Source organism: Eptesicus fuscus, chromosome 16, assembly GCF_027574615.1.
Source record: "Eptesicus fuscus isolate TK198812 chromosome 16, DD_ASM_mEF_20220401, whole genome shotgun sequence".
Lineage (NCBI taxonomy): Eukaryota > Metazoa > Chordata > Mammalia > Chiroptera > Vespertilionidae > Eptesicus > Eptesicus fuscus.
This window is the reverse complement of record NC_072488.1, coordinates 15,789,015-15,811,559: the sequence shown is the minus strand read 5'-3', so window position 1 is coordinate 15,811,559 and position 22,545 is coordinate 15,789,015. Positions and strand designations below refer to the sequence as shown.

The window sequence follows — 22,545 nt, the reverse complement described above, 5'->3', positions numbered from 1 at the left end:
AAAAAAATAAAAAAAAAAATAAAATAAAATAAAGCAAACATAATGCCCTCTGTAAGAGCATCCCTAACACTGGATCTTAAGGAATTCTAGAGATAAAATGCCAGTGAACATTTACTGACAACCAGAAGCCACCAAATACGCAAGGAAATACACCAGAATTAGACAAAAATCAAACGGCAGTAGCAGCCCAGTAACAACTGCAAGTTAGACTGGGATTGTAAGCTACAGAACATATTTACTACATATAAAGATGTTGAAAGTATGACTGAGTGATAAAAGATTATTAATACAGACTAGATCTGAAAAAGAACGTTTAGAGATAAAATAAATAACATGTAAGATGGGTAACTAAAGGACGGCAGAAGGTATAGCAGAGCTCGGTGTATAAATGAACCTAAAGAAACATACCTGTATGCAGCACAGACGCAAGAAAAACCACAGGAGAGAGTTGAAAGATATAGAGAATGGGATGGAAAGGTGTACTCGTTGTCTAATTACACTTTTAAGAGAAGAGAACTGGGGAGAGGTAATAGTCAAAGAGGAAAGAAAATGACTAAGAATTTTCCAAAAGTGAAAAACATGAATTCTCACATCATAATCCCAATAAATCCCAAGCAAGATCAATAAAATCCAAACAGAAGAAAAAAAAAAAAAAAAGATGACCCATAAAGGAATAGGAATCAAACTGATCACCTGCTGATTTGATCATCAGCTGATTAAATAATTAACAAGGAAAGCCAGAAGGCCATGGGAAAATGGCTTCAAAATGCTTAGAAAAAATAACCACCAAGCTACACCGCACATCCAGGAAACCCCCAGAAATAAAAAGACCCTCACCACAGGGATTTCCCAAAGAAGCACTTAAAGAAAAACTGTCCCAGAGAGAATGTCTAAAATGCAAATAGGAATAGTGAACAAAGAAAATAATAAATGTGTGAAAGAACGAAATGAGCATTAACAATATAAAGCAGTGACATAAAATATAATTTGTAGGATTAAAATCTTTTCATTGAGCTGTTGCAAAGTAACAGCATTCACCTCTGGAGGGAATGATCAAAGTTGAAATGTCTAAGGCCCTATGGCACTGATAGAAAGGTAATAATACTGAATATCTTTGGCCTTTGTGAACTTAAATATACATTTTTTAGGTAAACATCTGGAACAATCACTAAGAGAACGGAGATAAGAGTACCTATGCAGGCAGTCCTCGGGTTACGTCGGACTCGACATACGTCGTTTCGTGGTTATGTTGCCATCTCCCATTTATTTTATTTTTTTATATATATTTTATTGATTTTTTACAGAGAGGAAGAGAGAGGAATAGAGAGTTAGAAACATCGATGAGAAAGAAACATCGATCAGCTGCCTCCTGCACACCCCCTACTGGGGATGTGCCCGGAACCAAGGTACATGCCCTTGACCAGGAATCAAACCCAGGACCCTTGAGTCCGCAGGCCGACGCTCTATCCACTGAGCCAAACCAGTTTCGGCTCCTATTTATTTATAAAAAAAAAAAAGTTCCGTCATTTCGACGTATGAACATATGTGCTTTCTGTTTTTTATTATTTATTTACCACAAGTAAAGTCAGGAATTGTTATCTTTCTTTTAAACTGTCTTACTGTTTCACTTCATTGCTGCTGTGTGTGTGTCCATGTGAGTGATGTAGGTGCTTGTGTAGGTGGGTCCGACTTCCGGCAGAAATCGCGTTACATCGTTCGTAGGAACGGATCTCCGACGTAACCCGAGGACCTGCTGTAATCCAAAGTAGTTTGTTTGGAGGGAGGGACAATAAGGAGAGGAAAAAAGAAAACTATTTACCCAAAGGGGAACAAAATTTAAAAAAAAATTTTTAATACATTTTATTGATTTTTTTACAGAGAGGAAAGGAGAGGGATAGAAAGTTAGAAACATCGATGAGAGAGAAATATCGATCAGCTGCCTCCTGCACACCCCCCACTGGGGATGTGCCCGCAACCAAGGTACATGCCCTTGACCGGAATCGAACCTGGGACGCTTGAGTCCGCAGGCCGATGCTCTATCCACTGAGCCAAACCGGTTAGGAAAAGAAAAATTTTAAGGACAAATAAAAAGCGCAAGGGATAGTAAAAATTAGATCACCCTCATGGAAAAATACCCAAATAGTTTTATAAGCAAGTTCTACAAAACATGCAATCTTATACAAAATTTTCTCAAAAAAGTATGGAGAAGGAATACTCCCCAGCCCATTCTATTAGGCTAACCTCACCTTAATACCAAAACCATATCAAAACAGTATGAGAAAGCAAAATTATACGCCAGCTCACTCATGAATACAGATGTAAACTGAAAGCGCTGAAAGATTTAAGAAAGACACAATAGCCAAGTGAAGTTTATTATATGAATGCAAAGTTGTTCCAACGTTAGCAAACCTTTCAATATAATTCCCCACATTATAGATAAAAGGCAACCATATGACCGAACCAACAGATCAAATGATCAAATTCAACATCTGTTGATACTCTCGGCAATCTAGCAATGCAAGGGCTCCCCTTCACTTGATAACGGGTATCTACAAACATCCTACAGCAACTGTGGCCCTCCGTGGTGAAAGGGGAACCGGACCCTTTTTAAAACAAGGAGCCATGCCCACAATCACTCCTTCTGTTTCACAATGACCTGGAGGCCCCCGGCCAATGTGATGCGGCAAATTACCACTATAAAGATTGGGGAGGGGTGGGGACCTCTCACCGTTATGATGTAATTCTCTACAGGAATACCAAAAGAATCAGACAATGTACCAGAATGAATGAATTTAGCAAAGTTTCAGTGTACCAAAAAAAATCACACGCAACCTCAATTCTATACAAAACCATGTTTGGAAATGAAATTTTCGAAACAATTTCATTGCAATAGTAACCAGGAATATCGGTATCAATAGATCTGTCCAACGACGTGCAAGATGTACATAAAGAAAACTCTCAAACTGTATTAAACGACATTAAGGATCTAAATAAATAGAGGGACATATTTATACATAAGAAGAGTCAATATCAAAGATATGCCCCAGCTGGTGTGACTTGGTTGAGCTTCATCTCATATACCAAAAGGTCATGGTGGGCTCCCGGCCAGGGCACATACCCAGGTTTCAGGTTCAATTCTTGGTCGGGAGGCAATGGATCGATGTGTATCTCTCACATTGATGTTTCTCTCTCTCTCCCCCAGCCCTATCTCTCTCTCTAAAAGCAATAAAAACATATTCTCTCAAGTGAGGATTTTTTTAAATGCATATTCATCTCAAATTATATACTGATTCAATGCAATAATCAAAATTCCAGCCAGGTTTTTTTTAAAAAAGTGACAAGCTGATTCTATAATTACATGGAAATGCAGCTGACTCAAGGATAGACCAATGTAACAGGACAGAGAATTCAGAAACAGACTTACACATATTTAGAAACCTGAATATGACAAATCTAGTACCACAGGAGGGAGAATTAGTCAATACACAGTACAGTACTAAGACAATAAGTTATCCATATGGAAAAGAAAATCACACTATACTCAAAACCAGTTCCAGGTGCATTAAACAAGTGTGAAAGAAAACGCTTAAAAATATAGAAAAAGATCTTAGAGCAATGGGTTAAGGCCATGGTCGGCAAACTGCGGCTCGTGAGCCACATGCGGCTCTTTGGCCCCTTGAGTGTGGCTCTTCCACAAAATACCACGGCCTGGGCGAGTCTATTTTGAAGAAGTGGCGTTAGAAGAAGTTTAAGTTTAAAAAACTTGGCTCTCAAAAGCAATTTCAGTCGTTGTCCTGTTGATATTTGGCTCTGTGGACGAATGAGTTTGCCGACCACGGGGTTAAGGGGAGGATTTCTTAAACAAGTGAACACGGTTTATAAAGGAAAACAGCGATCACGCTAACTATCCTAGAGGAGCGGCTTCCAACGCGGGCACGAGCTCACTGTAACAGGCATTCCACAGAGCAGGGTGTGTGTTCCTCAAACACGAGTCTCACAATATAGAGTGTACCCTTAACACAAGTGAAACACTGTTTTTTATTCCATTCTATAAAAGCTCTTAATATGTAACAGAAGACCAAAATGCTCGACACAATACTGCCGGAACAGCTCCACACCGGAAGCAACCCCAACGCCCATCACCGGGAGGCGGGACGTGTGACCTGTGGTCTGTTCGTACAACGGGATGCTGCCCGGAGGAAACATACATGGACCCCACCTACCAAGCACCAGGATAACCGATAGTTCTCAAAGCTGCTCCTGAGACCAGCACATTAGCATCACCTGCAAGTTTTTAATGATGCAAGCTCTTCTCCCCAAACCCACTGAGTTAGAAACTGGGGTGGGGGGGCCCAGCACATGGAGCTTCAGACATGACAGGGTGAATCTCACAGACTCAGGTTTGAGAGCCACTGTTATGGATGAATGTCCACACCTGGGCAAGAGAAGCTAGTCTCCGACGAACACAAAAATGTGGATCAGACTTATTTAAACGTCAAAAAACTGGCTAGCCAAAATAACAGCTCGAAAGTACCAAAAAGTACAGTAAAGCTCTAAAGAAAAGTAGGGAGTGGTTCATACAAATGACTGTGAGGGAGAGAGGGGGGCAGGTGTGGGCAGGGGCCACCGGGAGCCTGCTAAGGCAATGAGAGTGTTTTATTTCTTCAGTGCGTACGGGAATTTTGGCTTTCATGATTAGCCTTTAAGCTGTGTGGGTTGTAAATGCTATGTCTTTTCGTAAATGATATATTTTTCTAACAATAAAAAATAAAAATGCAGAGCTGGAATTTAAAAAGTTAAGGACGTATAAAACATTGTCAACACAAAATAGTACAGCCCATATGAACTCGTTTCTAACAAAAGCCCTAGGAAAAATGATGGAGTAAGCAGCAGGTATGGAATATTTGTAGATTGTTAAGTGTTTACAGGGAAGCACACGCTTCCTCATTCTCCTCTGTTCCCCCAAGTTTTCCACAATGCATAAAATAACTACCCTAAAAGAAACTTTTTATAGAGGACGTGTGAGCAAAGAGTGTATAAAACAATCTGGTGCCCACCTCCCCATCACTCCCATCACTACGCTTAGTCTCTTTTCCCGACTTAAAGTCCCAACCTTGACAAAGCACGCATTATTGCCGAAGGGAAGATAATAGCTTTCCATTTTGGGGTCTCAACATGGATTTTTCTTCTCTAATTTTCCAGAAATACTTTCGTGGCACTCTATTCCGCTTTAATTGCGGCATACCTCGGAGATGCTGTGGGCTCAGCTCCAGACCACAATCATAAAGCGAGGATCGCAAGAACGCAAATCGTAATCGTCTTGCTGGTGGAGGGTCTTGCTTTCAATTTGTAAAAAATCACAATACCTGTGAAGCACAATAAGCTAAGCCCCGTAGACTAAGCTATGCCTATACTTCTCACACCACGGTACCAAGGTATCTAAGCCAGTGAGAAGTGACTTTTTTAAAGTGGAAACCAAAAAAAAACAAAAAAAATTATATGTATATGTAGTTAGTAATAAGACTGAACAACAAAACCTCTTCCAAAACCATACAAGGGCTGCCTTAGAAACTCATTTGTTTCTCCTTTATTTTCCCCATTAGCAATGTGTTGCTAAAAATCACAAGAGAATAAAGCATTGCTCATATGAAGTAAGTCCTCTCCATCTGCAACCAGGGGATCCGAAAGGTTATGGCTTCAGCATCCAAAGAGAGGCAATTATGCACAATGAGCAGAGGAGGTGGCTCGAGGTTGCCCTGCCAAGAAATGACATATTCCAGTGGATCCAAACCACCCTCCTCGGAGTTTGGCATTCCGCAGCATAAAAATAAAACCGAAGTTCACTGCAAAGCAAAGCTTGCCACCTGCTGCCCGATGGCATAATCGTAAAAGTTCAAATTGGGTCCACGTTTTGTACATAAACCCTTTTCTGAACTGATTGGTATGGATGTTTGCATTTTCTGGGGGTTTTTTTGTTTTTTTTTTTGGTGTTTTTTTTTTGCATTCGTTCTCACTAATGTTTTTTTAAGAGAGAATGTCAGCCCCAAAGTTTTTGAACTGATTCTGTTTCCAACCCTTTACATAATCAGCTATAACAAATGTGCCTGAAACCAAACAAAAAAACAACCAAAAAAACCCCTGCACACTATTATACACGTTGTGTGTATAATAAATGGACTGATGTGCACTGTGTTTATTACAGTATCCAGACCGGGGAAGAATTCCTTTGAAAATGTGCCAGCATTGTCCGAGGCTCCAAGGCCTGTCATCGTTCTAGATGATACTGAATACTAAACCCATTTCCTGACCCACGCAGACTTCAAAATGCAAACAGCGGTGAACGTTAGTATATCTACATTTATATTACAAAACGTGAAGTAGCAGCCCAGCTAACCAAAAAGAAAAAAAAAAACCTCACCTCCAGGATTTCAACATTGCTTTATCAGCTCTAAATATTTAGAATTTTAAGTATCTTAATTATGTTAAATTAGCAAGCGTTTTCGTCCGTTAAATAAAGTATTTTCTAGTATTCTTTTCCATTTGAAACCATTCTAAGAAAATCTGAGAAATAAAAGCATTTTCGCCCTTTTTTTTCCCCCTTAAAGAAACCACACACCTCAAGTTTGGCCTGATTCTTGTGATTCTGTAGATTTGTGTATCCATGCTATCATCCCCTCAAAAAGAAATACAAAACACTCCTAGGGAGAAAGTGAAACTATGAATTTAGGAGGGAAAATATTGAGGGGAGAAGAGACAGAGAAGGAAGAGGGGAGAAGGAGAGAAGGAGAGAAGGGGAGAGGGAAGAAGGGGAGAGGGGAGATGGGAGAAGGGAGAGGGGAGAAGGGAAGAAGGGGAGAAGGGGAGAGGAGAGAGGGGAGAAGGGAGAGGGGAGAAGGGGAGAAGGGGAGAAGGGGAGAGGGGAGAAGGGGAGAGGGGAGAGGGGAGAGGGGAATCAGTCCCTGATCCTGGACTGATTATTTCAAAAGTAAATCATCAAACACTCCCTAGCAAACTTTGGCTCCCTAGCTAAATTAAACTACAAATATAAGCAAAGTCGGGGGGGGGGGGGAATCGCATATTTTATTATTTAACATCACCCAATAAATAATGCCATTTTTCTTACAGACTTTAATTATGGGTAATTATTTTTATTAAATTATGATAAATAATAATAACTAATGAGAATCAATCCAAATAGAAACTAGATAATGCAATGCAACTAGAAAGATAGTTAGAGCCCGTGAACATAGAGGTGGTGATACTCTAGTCAAGACTCATTTCTAGGTCATCATAAAGACATCCTGAAAAATGTGGGATTTCTATCACCTAAGGAAGAGGAATAGGAGTGAGCTGAGCACTCTGAGTCTAGCATGAAAACCAAAGAGAGAAAGCAGAGATCTGTATTCAATCACAGGAAATGGTTATGGCAAAAGCTATACAGCCAACAAAGGTAATGATAGAAAACCGGAGTCTGATGAACATTTGAAGAAGAAACCAAGATCTTGATTTCTCTGCAGGGCATAATGAACTGCCCACAAAAGATGGGAGTGTTCATCTGACCAACACAGAAGAATCTTGTTCTGATTATGGGTTGGTGAATTTGAAAACAGGGGTAGAGTGCAATAAGGAAAGGGAAGCATTCAAAGACTATTTCCACTGTCTCCCACTCCTGAAGCAAAGATTATGTATTATTTGATTTGACGAGAGAGAGAGAGAGAGAGAGAGAGAGAGAGAGAGAGAGAGAGAGAGGGAGAGAGAGAATGAATCATCTACACATAACTCTCAGCTGGGATCTAAAGGAACCATCTTCTTGACTGGTAGATAGTCTGCATTCCTCTGTTTTAAAGAAAATTAGCTTTCCTCTTAAGAAATTAAGAGGAAATTAGCTTTCCTCTGAAGACTACACAACCAGCTCCTTCAGGCATCCCTTTCTCTGACCTGCCCATCAACCACCCAACGCTCGCTTCCCACAGGAAAGTCTCATACTTCTTTAGTGGCTGAGAGAGGCATCTCTCCATTTCTCACAGCCCCACTCAAAGATCCTCTCTCTGATGGTCAAGGCCTTCCATAATCTGGTCCTACCCACCCAACCTCATCTCCTACTGCTCTATTCTTCCTAAATAGACCAATCTCCCGCCAGTCCTGTGGAAATAGGAGACTCATTCCAACATATCTTCCACCCTGTTATTTCCTGCACTTAAAGGTCAGCCTCTCCTTCACTTCCCCCAATCCTCCAGACTCGGGTAAGTGTTCCTTTACTCCAGTACTCACTTCCTAATTCTCCACTATAAATTATAGTAGGTAGCAGTCAATTAAGTACTTATCCTATATTATTACCTATTTTTTAGGCATGTTAGCTTGATCCTTTTAATTGGAGTGCCAATAACATGACCTGGCATGTGGTTGACACTCAATAAGTATTTGTTGACAGACCGAATGAATCAACTACAGTAAACCTAAAGTGTGTGTTGTGCAGGTGAGGAGAACTGTGCTTCTATCTTCATGATGGTTATAGGTGGTTCAGTGGTACATAAAAGATTTTTGTCTGTGTCAATCAACAGCCTCTCATAGGACAGAAGAATTCTGAAATATATTACTCTATGAATAATAGGTTATATTCTTGTCCTCATAGACAAGTGGAATTCCCCCCCCCCAAAAAAAAATCCAATTTAAGAAGTTTTTTCCCAAATTTTGGAATTAAAAAATTAAATAAGTACTAATAACGTTCTTTGCATACAGGTACCCCCTCCTTTGAGAGTTCTTGAAATGTTTGACAAATGGGAAGTTTTATATGAAAGGAGTTCTTACAAATAAAAAATTTTTATAAGACCATGTTATAGAAAATGGGATAGAGAATGTTGGTAGATTATTCACATAACTAGAGGCCCGATGCATGAAGATTCGTGCAAGAATGGGCCTTCCTTCCCCTGGCTGCCGGCACCGCCTTTCCACCTTTGCTCCGGCCAGAGCCGCCTTTCTGCCTTCCCATGCTGCCCAGAGGCCTGGAGCGGCTGGGGCGGTGAAGAACGCCTGCATCCCGCCCCCGGCCACTCAGTGCCTGTATATGCAAATTAACCCACCATCTTTGTTGGGCTAATTTGCATACTCACTCCTGATTGGGTGTCACGAAGGTATGGTCAATTTGCATCTTTCTCTTTTATTAGTGTAGATAGTATGTGAATAAACATGTAAAAAATGTTCGCCCTCACAAAAAAAAAATCTAAGAAAACCAAACTGAAATAAATCTGTAAGCAATGTGATAAAATCATACATCACAGGAATATTTAAAACGACTAAGACTTTACAAACTATAACTTCTTTGATTTACCAAAGTCTTATTTGAAAGTGACCACACTTACTGTCCCACGTAGTATCTAATATCCACGTGTGGCTAACATTTACTTTGACTTAAACAATCACTACATCAAATTAATACGAAGCAACGTGGCAACAAAGAAATTAATCAAGGAGACTGGGAAGCATTTCAGCCTTATGTGAAGTATTTCTAATACGCACACTAAATTTTCCAACGATTTAGGTTCGTGGGTCACCTTTCAAGTCATTAAGGCAAGTAAGTTGTGAAATGCTTGCCTCACACATGGAAGTGGAATTTTTAGAAACTTCCTTCACTCCTTCAAGAGCTTCGTTAAGTCCAGAGCTAAATAGGAGCTACAGGAATGGAAGAGGAACAGAGAGAATTTCATCAAGGGGGGTGGGGAGGAGGAAGATGGTTATTTGTTCCCAGGGAGTAAGAAATGGGAAAGGGCGACCGCTTCCTTTCCAATTTCTTTTCTCAGAGTAAAGTGCACCCTAATCTTCTCAAAATGCCCATGTCATCTTCCTGTTTGAGTTAAGAACATCCTTCCCAGCAATATAATTAGGAAGGATTAGCTGCTGCATAAAGAGGCTTTGAACAAATTAAGAAAGAATGAAGTCTCACTTTAGAGTCTGTCCATCAAGTCTCTAAATACCAGCGCTGGCAAAGCACCAACACCAGGCAGAGGCTAAAAAGGCGGCACTTTGAAAGCCATCAGAGTGATGTGTATGTCAAGACAGCCCTAAAATGAGAAAGCTTTCAAAGTAAATTCCGTACGTGTGACACACGGTCCAGCTAATCTTCAAATATTTGGCAACAGCTTCTACCTTGGTGACTTACTATAATGAAGTAATCGTCACATTTTCTTCAGGAGATAGAGTATGTTTTGACTAAGTGAACCTTGACTGTTTTGAAAATAAAACGCTTTTTTGTCTGACAACATCGATTCACTTAACATTTATGAAACGAAAATGTCTCACTTCTCTGTCCTTTTTATTTATAAAAAAAATACTTCAAAATATTGTGCAAAACGTTTTCACGATTTTGATTTAAAAAAAAAAAAAAGCCAGACTATGGCATATGCAAGATAGCAAACAGAACATGGAATAAGAGGTCAGGTTCAGCCCTAGCCAGTGTGGCTCAGTGGATAGAGCGTCGGCCCAAGGCCTGAAGGGTCCTGGATTCAATTCCAGCATGTACCTTGGTTGCAGGCTCGATCCCCAGGCCTGGTAGGGCATGTGTGGGAGGAGATGTGTCTCTCTCACATCCCTGTTTCTCCCTCTCTGTCTCTCCCCCTCCCTTCCACTCTAAAAACCAATGGGAAATTATCCTTGGGTGAAGATTAACAAAACAAAAAAGAGGTCAGGTTCAGGTCCCAGCTCTGTGTCTACCTTCCCGTGTGACCCTGGGAAGGCATTCACCCCTGTAAGTTATGAAACTTTATGGTCCGCGCTGGTTAAAAATTTTGGAAGATTAAAAAAAAAACAAAAAAAAACCCAAACACCCTAATACACGTGTTCCATTTCCATGATGCTCAGATAACTTCCCAACAGGACAGGAATCCACACTGACTCCGTTCAAAGACGCGGATATTGATAAAATCCTCCTCTGCTTCGGTCACAGCGCGCTCCGTGAGTCACACCCATCACGCTGGAATCACAGCGACGCTGAGTGACAGATGACGTCTGCCTGCTGTCCCCGGTTCCTTCCTCTGAGAGCCGAGCCAATTTTGCATCAAAGTTCAAATTATTAGTATTTCATTAAATACTGACGAGGCCTAAAAAGTTCAAGCGCAGACACTGGGTTTACAGTGTCCGTGTCTGGAATTTTCCCACGAGACTGGCATCCAGGGCTCTGCCATCGCCGCTGTGTTTTTTTGTTTGTTTGTTTTTTGGGTTTTTTTTTATATTTTATTGATTTTTTACAGAGAGGAAGGGAGAGGGAGAGAGAGTTAGAAACATCAATGAGAGAAACATCGATCAGCTGCCTCCTGCACACCCGCTACTGGGGATGTGCCTGCAACCAAAGTACATGCCCTTGACCGGAATCAAACCTGGGACCCTTGAGTCCGCAGGCCGACGCTCTATCCACTGAGCCAAACTGGTTGGGCCATCGCCACTGTTTGTGACTGTGCCTCATGCCCATCACAGGCTTCCCAGGAAGCGCAAGGAGCAAGAAGACCTAGCGCTGCAAGGTCCGAGCACCAAGTGGAGTCTGATGGATGGGAACTCCTGGCGACATGGACAGGGATAGGCAGGCGGGGCCGCCACCACACCGAGGGAGGGAGGCGTGGGGGGAGGGGACGCCCAGCGCAGGCTGCTGTCCTGCCCTGGTGAGTAGGGTGGCTGAGTCAGCGTGTGCCTGCTCCCATCGGCGACCCTTTCAACTGGTCTCTTCTCACTACTTTGGGGAAACTGAGGCAGCCTAGAAGATGTGTCATCTGCACCGCATTCCTGCCGGGTCAGACGTTTCCACTGAGAGCAGTCCCCTGCGACCCCCCTCATTGACTCCTTCCCCAAGTAAGGGCAGGGCCAGGTGGGGTGAAGCACAGAACCCGCAGGGAATGCTGTGAAGGGAGGGGGGGCTAAGAAAGTCTCCCCAGGAAGTAACAGGGTAGCAGAGAATGCTTCCCAGAGGGAACGGAGATCAGGAGAAGGAGCAGGTGCTGATTAGAGAAGAGGAGAGTACGCACGGGGCACGGGGCACAGGGCGGGGGGAGGGGGAGCGACAGAGAAAATGTGCCAGGAAGGAGCTGGCAGGGTCGACAGCTGCCTGGGTATGGGGACCACCAGGGGGAAGGGTACACATGAGACCAGGCAGCCTGATCCCCGGGAGGGGCGAACCGGTCTTTACCCTCAGAGCACGGAGAAGCCAGGGCAGGGCCACGGGAGACTTGTCTTTGGAAAAGATCCCTCTAGTTGTGGACACAGGTTTGGGCTTCATTCTCTCATGCTTTATAAAGCCCCAAGCGCTTGGGACAGAGGGGACAGTCCAAGCCTCTCCCCCCTCCCCCCTTTCCCCCCCCTCACAGGGGAGTCCACCGAACTCCAAGGGGAATGGGAACATTGTCCAAGCCACTGTTTTGTTCCCCTCGTTCCCCCCACAGCACCCCCGCCCCCCACCCGACCCCGCCGGCCTTTCTGGTCCCTCCCTCCCTCCTGCACGACACTGAAAACCTCTCGTCTGAAAATAGCCGTCCTGGCGAACGGCAGACACTTTCTCCTGGATCAGCAAATCTCGGGGTTCTCTTTTCCGTGCGGGTAAGTAGACATTCTTTCCACTGAGAAGCTCTTGCCTCCGGGACCGTGAGGCCCGCCGTTTCTGCTGGGTCCTCTCGAACACATCCGAGGCGCACACAGAGGTGAAAATAAACTCAGCGTCCAGGGCCTCGGGAAAAGCATACCTACCGTGGAGGCTGTGGAACGTGGCTTTTTATTTCCTACGTGGGCATGTTTTATGTAATCTGAGGTGCTCTTGTCCCCTCCCTCGCACAGAACTCACATCTCATTGGCTCTTTATTCTGATCCCGAAGAGCTGCCATAAAAATGTGGTCTTAAAATGTAGTCTACACTCCGCTCAAACGAAAACAAGCGCTTAGGCCAAGGCAAACAAGGAAAGAGGATTGAGAGCGACCCCAGGCGCAGTATCTCTGGAATGCCGGACGCAGCCAAATGTGATTTTTACTGTAATCGGCGCAACACCCCAAGTCGGGCTCTAAAAATCGTTCTTGCATTGGACAGCAGCCTTGCGGGCCTGGCCCACAGCGCCCGGGTCCCACGGGTCAGCCAAACTGCGCTCTGTCCCAACCGCTTCTCGGCGGATTCGCGGGGCTTTCAACCCCGGTTCCATTGTCGGTTTGCAGGCAGTCCTCTGACAACAAATCAACTCCATTTCCGTGCACAGATTTATGTCCACGTACAAGAATAATCCCTCGGGAAACACTTGATCAGGCCTAAGGGCCCTGGTGTCATTGTCGTAGAGAGGGACATCCCCAGCCCTCTCCCACTCCTGTCCACGTCTGCCCGTCCCTTCCCAACTCCTCCTACGCAGGGCCCGCAGGCCACTCTGTGTAGTGGGTGTGGCCCCTGTACGTCAAAGGCCACTTATTCATGAGTGGTGTGGACGTTTCGATCCCTCGTCCCATGAGCCGGGCCCTCCTGGTGTCTGGTCCTCTCTAGGCCCTGATTTCTTGGTTCCCCCGCTTCCAGCCACGCGTGGCTGAGGGTGCTGGTCCCAAGATTCCAGAGAACAGTGGCGGCCACCGTGAGGCCTTAAATCTACGTGATGTATCTAAATCTAAATCTCTTTTATGAGTCACAGGGCTGGCTCTGCAACTCACTGAAGCGTCTAGCGATAATTATTTACTATCCTGTGACTGCAGCGCATGCCTGAGTAGCAGGGAAGATTGGCAGGACAAGACGGGGTCCCTAGTAAAATACTGCAGTGTTTGCCCCTCCCCGCCAAAAGATGTCCATGTACCACTTCCCAGAACCCGGGAGTGGGGAAAGGAAAATTAAAGTTGCAGATGGAATTGAGGCTGACCGTCAGCTGACCTTGAGATGAGGAAATGACCCTGGAGTGTTCCGGGGGGGACCCAACATAATCACAGGTGACCTTAAAAGTGGAAGGAGGAGGCAGAGAATGGCAGAGAGGGGGACGCAGCCCAATGCTGGTGGCTTTGAAGGTGGAAAAGGGGCCACAACACACAGATTTAAAGCGCCTCTGGAAGCTGGGGAAGAAGGAAAGAAACATTCTCCCCTGCAGCCTCCGGAAGAACGCAGTCCTGCCAACATCTTGATCTTGGCCCAGAGACACCCATTCCAGACATCTGACCTCAGCATTCGGAGACAGTGCGTTTGTGTTAAGTCCCTAGATTTGTGACCATTGGTTACAGTAGTGATAGGAAAAGAACACAAATGTCATCAAAGAAAGAAGCAATGCAGACCACTGCTTACAGACTGCCTCAGTATGAATCCTGGCTCCACACCCGCGAGCTACGCGAACTTAGGCAAACTGCCTACTCCTTCTGCACCTGAATCGCCTCGCCAAGCAAAATGGGGATAATAATAGTATCTATCTCACATTCTTGTGAGAGGATGGAACGAGATAATATGTAGAAAGGATAAACACTCAGTAAATATGAGTTGTTACTGTATATACTAGAGTGCACCGGTGAGGTCCCTCGGCCTGGCCTGCGGGCATCGGCATCAGGCGGAAACCAGCAGTCTGACATCGCCCGAGGGGTCCCGGAGTGCGAGAAGGCACTCTGCGAAGTTGCTGTTGCTCAGCAGCTCCTGCGTTGAGTGTCTGCCCCCTGGTGGTCAGTGTGCGTCATAGCTACCAGCTGGTCGGCCAGTCACTTAGGCTTTTATATATATAGGTTGTTATCATAATTATTATTATTACATAGCAACAAAACACCATCCTGATTTCTAGCAATTAAATTGGGGAGCAAACTATCCTAGAACTTGCCCTTTTCAACTGCAGACTTGGAGTTTCCATACAATTCTTTGACCAGAATTTAAACCTAGTCAGTTACTGGTTGTATCTCAAAACTAATTTTGGCCAAGCCTTCCTCCTGGGACCCAACAGGCTGAAGGGCTGAAGACAACTTGACCTCCCTACCCTTCGCCTACCTCTCCCACCCCCACCCCACAGTTCACTCCTCCTGCCAATTCTCACTCAGGAGGAAACAGTTCCTGGCTTCCAGCTCCTCAAACACTACATCACCCCACCATTCCCCCCAGGTGCCTGGTTTCCTCAAACAACAAACCAGTGCTGACCCACAGATACCAGTATGATCCAACTTCACACGATGGATTACGAAGTCCTTCTCGAACCTTGACGTCGCTGTACCCAGTTGGACTTGGTTTTCTGATGAGTTCACAAGGGTCTTCTGGAATTCCCACATATACCTGCCTACACGGCATCATTCATAAAAGCCAAAAACTGGGAAAATTCCAGACTTCCATCAAGAGAAGAGTAAGGAATTAAGTTGTAGTATATTGCTATAACGGGCCGATCTTTGGCAGTGTAAATGAAAACTACAGCCACATAAAATGACATAGATGAATCTCACTGTATGATCCATTCATACGTAGTTCAAAAACAGACAGAACTAATCTCTGGTTAGAAGTCAAGATAGTGGGTCAAGATAGTGGATCAAGATAGAGCAGGAAGAGGGAAGACCTAGAAACACGCAGCTTTGAGGGCCTGGCAATGCTCTCCTCTTCAATGTGGGTGGTACACACACGAGTGTGATATCACGGTGGGAAATCGCCAGGCTGTGTACACTTCCGATTGTGTACTCCTCTCTATGCAATTTCCACTTAACTTCAATTTTTAAAGGGGTTATAATAAATGCATGTAAAAGGTTGAAATGAGCCATCGGTTCAATTTTTAGTTCTCATCCTATGCCTAAAATGTCCTGAAATGAACACTCTACCCCTTTGCTTCTTTTCCACATCATAAAGTAGAGATCAAAACCTCCATCTTGCCCTGGCCAGTGTGGCTCAATTGGTTGGGCATCAACCCATGCACCAAAGGTGGCCAGTCCGATTCCCTCCCACATCAGTATTTCTCTCTCTCTCTCTCTCTCTCTCTCTCTCTCTCTCTCTCTCTCTCTCTCTCTCCCCCTTTCTCTCTCTCTCTTAAAAAAAATAAAATAAAAATTATTTTAAAAAAAAATAAACTCCATCTCATAGACTGGTTGGGCAGATCAAATATAACAAGGAATGCAAAGTACTTTGCAAAATGTTCAGGGTTTTACAAAGGCAAACAGTATTATTCCAAGACAAAAAGGAAACTTCTGCAATATAAGTAAGTATACATGGGACAATCCTTGGACAGGGATATAGACATTTATATTGTTTACTCCAGGTAAACATCTACTGTAACCCCTCTGTATGCCCATGCCGCTGGAGATGAAAAACTGTGCAGCTATGATCATGGTAAGTACGGGGCAGCACAGAAGAGAAGCCTGGGGGAGTGTGGGCGGAGTGGAGGTTGGGGGTAGGGATCCACACTGAGCAAAGTCCCCCCGTAGTCGCAGACCCTTTGGGGAAACTGTCTATTTGAGAACTGGCCATTTCCTTGGCTTCTTTCAAATGTTCAAATGTCCCAGTCTCAACTACGAGTGCTGCAAAACGCTCGAACCTTCTCCCTGCAGTTTTCACAGTTGGTGTAGTTTCACTGCTGGAGGGTTTTGGGGTTTTTTTCTTTAGGGATATGAGAGAGTCCAAATAGAGGGAACAACTTTACATCTTGCCGTTGTTGTTGTTGGTAATTAGGAGAGCAGCATACGTCCAGGAGCATTCCGCAAAGTCTCCCATCCTTGTCGGTGTCACAGCATACAGTGTTCTTTAAGACCTAACCACAGTGAGAGGAGGCCGAGAACTTCTCCGCGGCACAGACGTCACCCAAGGCTGCCTCCGATCCACCGTGAAGGTGGAACCCATCAACCCCATGTGGATTTTAAAGGACCTTCTCGGTATCACTTGATAAATGCTCGATGCGTTTGAATTACTCCTGTCTTATAAAAGGACGTTTTCTAATGTGCTTCTTTTCTCTTCCCCACATCCCTGGGAAGAAGATGACGGACAGAGGGGCAGCCAATGACATCGGATAAAGGCAGTCCCCTCAACTGGTTTGAGACAGGAAAAAACTAATTTTTCCCGAGAAACTAGCCACAACCCTTTGGAACATCGGGGTACCATAGATGATGAAAATAGCCAGCCCCAGGCAAGAAAAAAGACGGGGCCCATGTGAGCTTTGTAGATAGACTTGACATCATATCCTGAGTAAAACCAGGCTTCCTTCTCCAGCCGAAGAGAGGGAATGGGGTACCTTGTCTCCTGCAAAAGTGCTTCCTCCTGACACAGCGCAGATAACAGCTCCCCATGTGGCAAAGCCCCGTGGGCAATTTCACACCAGTCACAGCAGCTCCATGGAGCAGCCGGAGGGCCCAAAACAAACTTTTATGGGAAACCTCAATGTATTCATGTGAATAATGACACTGGCAGGTGAGGAATAAGCTCTGGAAAGCTAAAGGGTTTTGGATGTTGTTCCCTTGTGGAGTCTCCCAGCCCCAACTTACAAGAATTAACACCTTTTTAAACAGGTAACGCAAGACAAGACCTGTGACGGAACGGTGGCAATTCTCCAAATACACGGACGGGCGACATGGGAATAACATCTATGGGATGCAATTGTGAGAGGAGCCTGAAGGGTTAGTAGGGACTTTCTAAAGACCCCAGCGTTATAAAGTGGGGTACACGTTCAGAGCATCAGAAAAGGGGCTGCCAGTGTGTATGCAGCAGCATGGAGCAGCTTTTGTTCCTTCCGTCAGCTCATGAAGTAGCCATTACTTTTTTTTTCTTTTTCCATTTTGCTTCATTGTGTCTTTCTGGAATTGTTTGGTTGACATCTTAGTCTTTAAAGTGGTTTTCAAGTAATCTTTAGAGCTTTTTTATGACCACTTGTCTTCCTCTACGTCAAGTTCCAATCCATTCATGTCCTCGATGTGGTCATTTTCAAATATGTCCACACATGCTTTGCTCTTTCTCCCTTCAAGAAATGCAGCTAAGCCCTAACCGGTTTGGCTCAGTGGATAGAGCGTCGGCCTGCGGACTGAAAGGTCCCAGGTTCGATTCCGGTCAAGGGCATGTACCTGGGTTGCGGGCACATCCCCAGTAGGGGGTGTGCAGGAGGCAGCTGATTGATGTTTCTAACTCTCTATCCCTCTTCTCTTCCTCTCTGTAAAAAATCAATAAAATATCTATTTTAAAAAAGAGAGAGAGAAAAAAAGAAAGAAATGCAGCTAAATTCCTCTCCCTTGGAGGGTGGTCTGACTTGGCGACTCACTTGTGATGAGCAGAATAAGGGAGAAGTGAGGGTACGCCGTTTCCGAGACTGAGGACTGAAAAGGCACCGTGGCTGCGTCCTGGCTCTCTCCAGCGTGGGCTCACTCGCACTGGGAGGCCAGCGTCAGGTCGTGAGGACACTCAAGCACCTCAAAATGAGATAACTTGAGAACGGTTACATTTCTCAAAAGCGGCAAAAGGGTCCTGTCATCTGTGCTGCCTTGGCAGCTTGAGTAAATGTGAGTTCAGGTGATCGTGTCATTCCCTAAACTCATCGGTGGGCCAACTGCCCCCTCCCTGTGCATCCCTCTCAAGTGATAGCCACTTATTTCAACCTCTCCTTAAGAGCAGAACTGGATCTTACACATCCCTGCAGTGCCCAAGTCACAGGGCGACCTATGAAAGCTTTTAAAGAAAATATCAGGACTTGTTAGTATCTCAGGCCATCTCTTCTCCTTACCCCAAAGCACCCAGTAGACATGAAGTCTCTGAAACAAGTTATTTAGAGGCAAACCTGGGAAACAGGGCAGGCCTGGTTCCCCGAATGGTGACATGCAATGCCGTGGCTCACACAAACTTGCTGGGTTCCTGGTGCACATAAAAGTTATGCTTGCAATAGACTGTAGCCTATTAAGTACGCAATAAATAGCACTATGTCTCAAAAATGTACATGCCTTACTTTAAAAATTCTTTATTGCTAAAAAATACTAACCACCATTGAGCCTGTTGGGAAAATGGCACCAATAAACTCACTCAACACTGGGTCGCCACAAACTTTCAATCGAAAAAAAAATACAAAAGAAAAAAAACGCAATATCTGAGGGGCGCAATAAACGAAGGTGCAATAAGAGGGAGCGCAATCAAACAAGGTATGCCCACAAGGACTTCTATTTTCCCAAAGCCAAGCGAGAGCTGAAACCTCAGCCTCCTCTTGGACTCACAATATTCTCGTCCAAATTATACCGCTGCTACCAAAAAAAAAAAGAAGAAAAAGTTTGCTCCTTTGACATCTGACATATGGTTCTCGCCAACAACCCACACATACACATCGCAGAGGGTCACCGTCCAACAGCGGATGGTGCTATTCGAGATGAATGATGTCGCTTGTAAAGGACTTCACAGTTTATGTAAGTAACGATGCTAGAAAAAAATTACTGCAGTGCACAGGAATCTGACTCTCGCGTGCCAAGGCGTAGTTCGACGCAGAGCCGATTTTGAGGTCCAGAACAATGCTGGGAGAGAGCTGCCTCGGTATGATGTAACCGAAGCTTTACATCACTTCAAGGACACAGTCACATGCGTGTTCTGGCACCAAAAAGCACGACTCACTATCCTTTAGAGAAGGGGTCAGCAAACCACAGCTCATGGGCCGAAAAGCTGGCCCACAGCCTACAAGCTAAGAATGGTTTTTGCATTTTTAAAGGGCTGAGGGGGGAAAAAAAATCAAAAGAGGAATGATATTGGGTGGCATGTGAAATTTATATGACATTCAAATTTCCATAGCCATAAATAAAAAGTTTTACTGGAGCGGTCACACGTTCATTCCGGCATCATCTGTGGCTGATTCTGCGTTATGAGGACAGAACTGAGGAGCTGCGACAGAAACCCTATGTCCCCCAGCGCCGAGAATATCCGATCCTTCACAGAAAAAGCTGGCCACCCTCCACTTCAGGGCGTGGATGCTGGATCCTGCTGCCTCCACTCACAGCCCTAGTCTGCCTGCATCTTAACCCAAACACTTATTATTATTAATTATTATTATTATGGCCTTCAGCAAATTACTTCACCACACTGCACCTCATTGTCCTCCTCTGTAAGTGGGGTTAATAATGACCCGTGTGGGGTCACTGTAAGTTATACGTTAATAATATATACAAAGCATCTGAAACAGTACCTGGCTAAGTTACTAAGTATTAGTTAGGAAACACTGTTACTAAGTATGAGTTAATAACTACTATTCCTTCTTGCTGAGAGTTGCAGGATATAAATATTTTCCAAATAAAATGCTAGCCACGTGGTGGGATTTCAAACTAGCCCCTCCCCCAATCTACTTGTCACGGCAGAAGGGAAGTGCGAGACAATAAGAAATGAGAGAAAAACGAAGAAAAACAGAAAGAAGAGGACTGAGGAGGGAATAAAAGGAGAAAGAACAAGTTCGAAGGACCCCACTCCGCGGGGAAGGTAGGTGGCCTATTCAAACGGGAAGTATAAATTAGGGTAATTTTCATCCAGAGGAGCGGATGAAATAACGCCTGTGGGCGGACTGGATCCTAATCACCACGTGGACCCTGTTCCTAGCGGGGAGAACACACTAGAAATTCCAAGCTTACAAATGAACTGCTGGGTCAAGCCCGCTCTTACGTTGAGGACTTCCTGTATTTTACATTCCTAGGCAAATGACAAGTGATAGTTGCGGTCAATTCTGCGTCTTGTTATCCACACGGAGCAGCTAATTACAAGGCACCCATCTGCGCCAGGGTCCCGGGCAGCCGAGACGCCGCTCCTCGTGCGGCGCAGAGGGGCACGGGGGGGGGGGGGGGGGGGCCCGGCCTTGATCCAGGTTCTCGTCTGGTTCAGAACAGCACTTCCCAGTGCTCAGAAAAGACCCCGCGCCCATAAATAGAACACAAGCTCATTCCCCAAAGACGCTCCTGCATGGCAGCTGGCGGGTGCACTCCACCTGCTCCCGGGGCTGGGACATTCTCTCCCCGAGGCCCCGCTCCCATGGGAATGCCTTCTCTGTGCAAAGTGGAGTCCCTACCTTCTCCAGGTAGCTTTAAAAATCACACTATGTGTGTCTCTTTGCAAATTATTATTTCAAAACTCGAGAGCACTTTCCCCCCGCCCCCCGCCAAAAAAAGGATTTTGAAACTCACAGCTCCACCATAATCAAACCATTACCTCTCCTATTCCCTTCCACCCCCGCTCCCTGTACTCTCCACTCCTCCTCTGGCCTGTGCTTAGAGTAAAGTCTCCCTGCAGAGGCTAAATGCATGCATCGAGGATTTCTCAGAGACGCGATGTGTGAGCATAACATGTAAAACCTTAAGGAAAGCAAAGGCAGACATTATGATGCAAGTGATTGCTGCACACTGTGGAGGGAAAGGAGGGTGGTTTAAAGCGACTCGTCTACGAGAGTAATTAAGATGCCCCCCCGGGGCTGGAGGCAAGTTCAAAACACTCACTGAGAATGTATCTGCTGGGAGAGTCCCACGGACGGCTTGGGCTTGAGGGTCAAGGTCATCTGGGCCACGGGGCTGACCCTTGGGAGGCTGTCTGCCTTCTTCGATGACGTGCGCTTCACTGCTTGCTCCGGAGGGACCCAGGAGGCCGCGGCCCCGGGACCCTGCCCCGCAAACACTGGCGCCGAGGTGTCCTGGGTGGCTGTCATCTCGCAGGCTTTGCCCTTGGTCCCCGGTTTGCACACACAGAGTTGAGGCCGGAGACACATCCCTCCGTTCTGGCACGGTGGCACACAGCTGGCTGCAGAGAGAGAACAGGAAACACACATTGGAAGGAAAGCATTACAGACTTGACTAATTCTTCCGAAGGCTTAGCAGCAGCATCCATCAATAGTCACCAATCAGGTGAAACCCTACTTAAAGACGCCAAGATGGTGATGGTAGTGATGGCAGCTCATATTTATTAACATCTTTCTAAGTGTCGGGCACTGTTCTACTACGTATCAACAAATCTGCCCAGCCAGCGTAGCTCAGTGGTTGAGCGTCGACCTATGAACCAAGAGGTCATGGTTCGATTCCCCGTCAGGGCATGTGCCTGGGTTTCGGGGTCCATCCCCAGTGTGGGGCATGCCGGAGGCAGCTGATCAATGATTCTCTCTCATCATTCATGTTTCTCTCTCTCTCTCTCTCCCTATCCCTTCCTCTCTAAAATCAGTTAAAGTGTATTTTTTAAAATTTTAAACCCCCAGCAACCGTTTTAGTCGATATTTTATTCTGCCCATTGTACTGAAGGAGGGGTTGTATAGCTGCCAAAGGTCACACAATTATAAGTATAGGGAGGAGCTGGGGTTTTTATCCAAGCGAACTAGCTGCCAGGCCATCGTTCTCATCATCTTACTCTAGCTGCCTCTCAGAAATGCATCAGAAACTCAGGGGAAAACTTCAGAAAACGCTCTGCCCTTCTCTGTCAACGGTGCCCTGAGACGTACGTTTAAGCTTTCGGTATCCCGATCAGACTTGGCAAAGTAACAGAAGCCCAAGCCCAACCACAGGCCCCTCAAAGAGGGCTCCAGACTTCATCGTGCGCGAGCCACCAGCGCTCAGAGACAATCTTTCAGAAATGGGGTCCAGCCCCCTTTCTTTTCCGTGAGAGAAACTCAAGATGTAAAAGGCTGAGAGTCGCCCA

At 45.2% G+C, this 22,545-nt stretch overlaps 1 protein-coding gene across 5 annotated transcripts in view; it reads right to left on the bottom strand.

The window, feature by feature from the left end:
* LTBP1 (latent transforming growth factor beta binding protein 1) overlaps window positions 1–22,545 on the bottom strand; it is a 349,094-nt gene that overhangs the window by 286,999 nt on the left and 39,550 nt on the right. For all 5 annotated transcript variants that reach the window (XM_054727794.1, XM_054727797.1, XM_054727796.1 and 2 more), the window contains exon 3: window positions 21,363–21,660. In XM_054727794.1, the coding sequence (XP_054583769.1) occupies window positions 21,363–21,660 (298 nt within the window). The remainder of the gene's footprint in view (window positions 1–21,362; window positions 21,661–22,545) is intronic.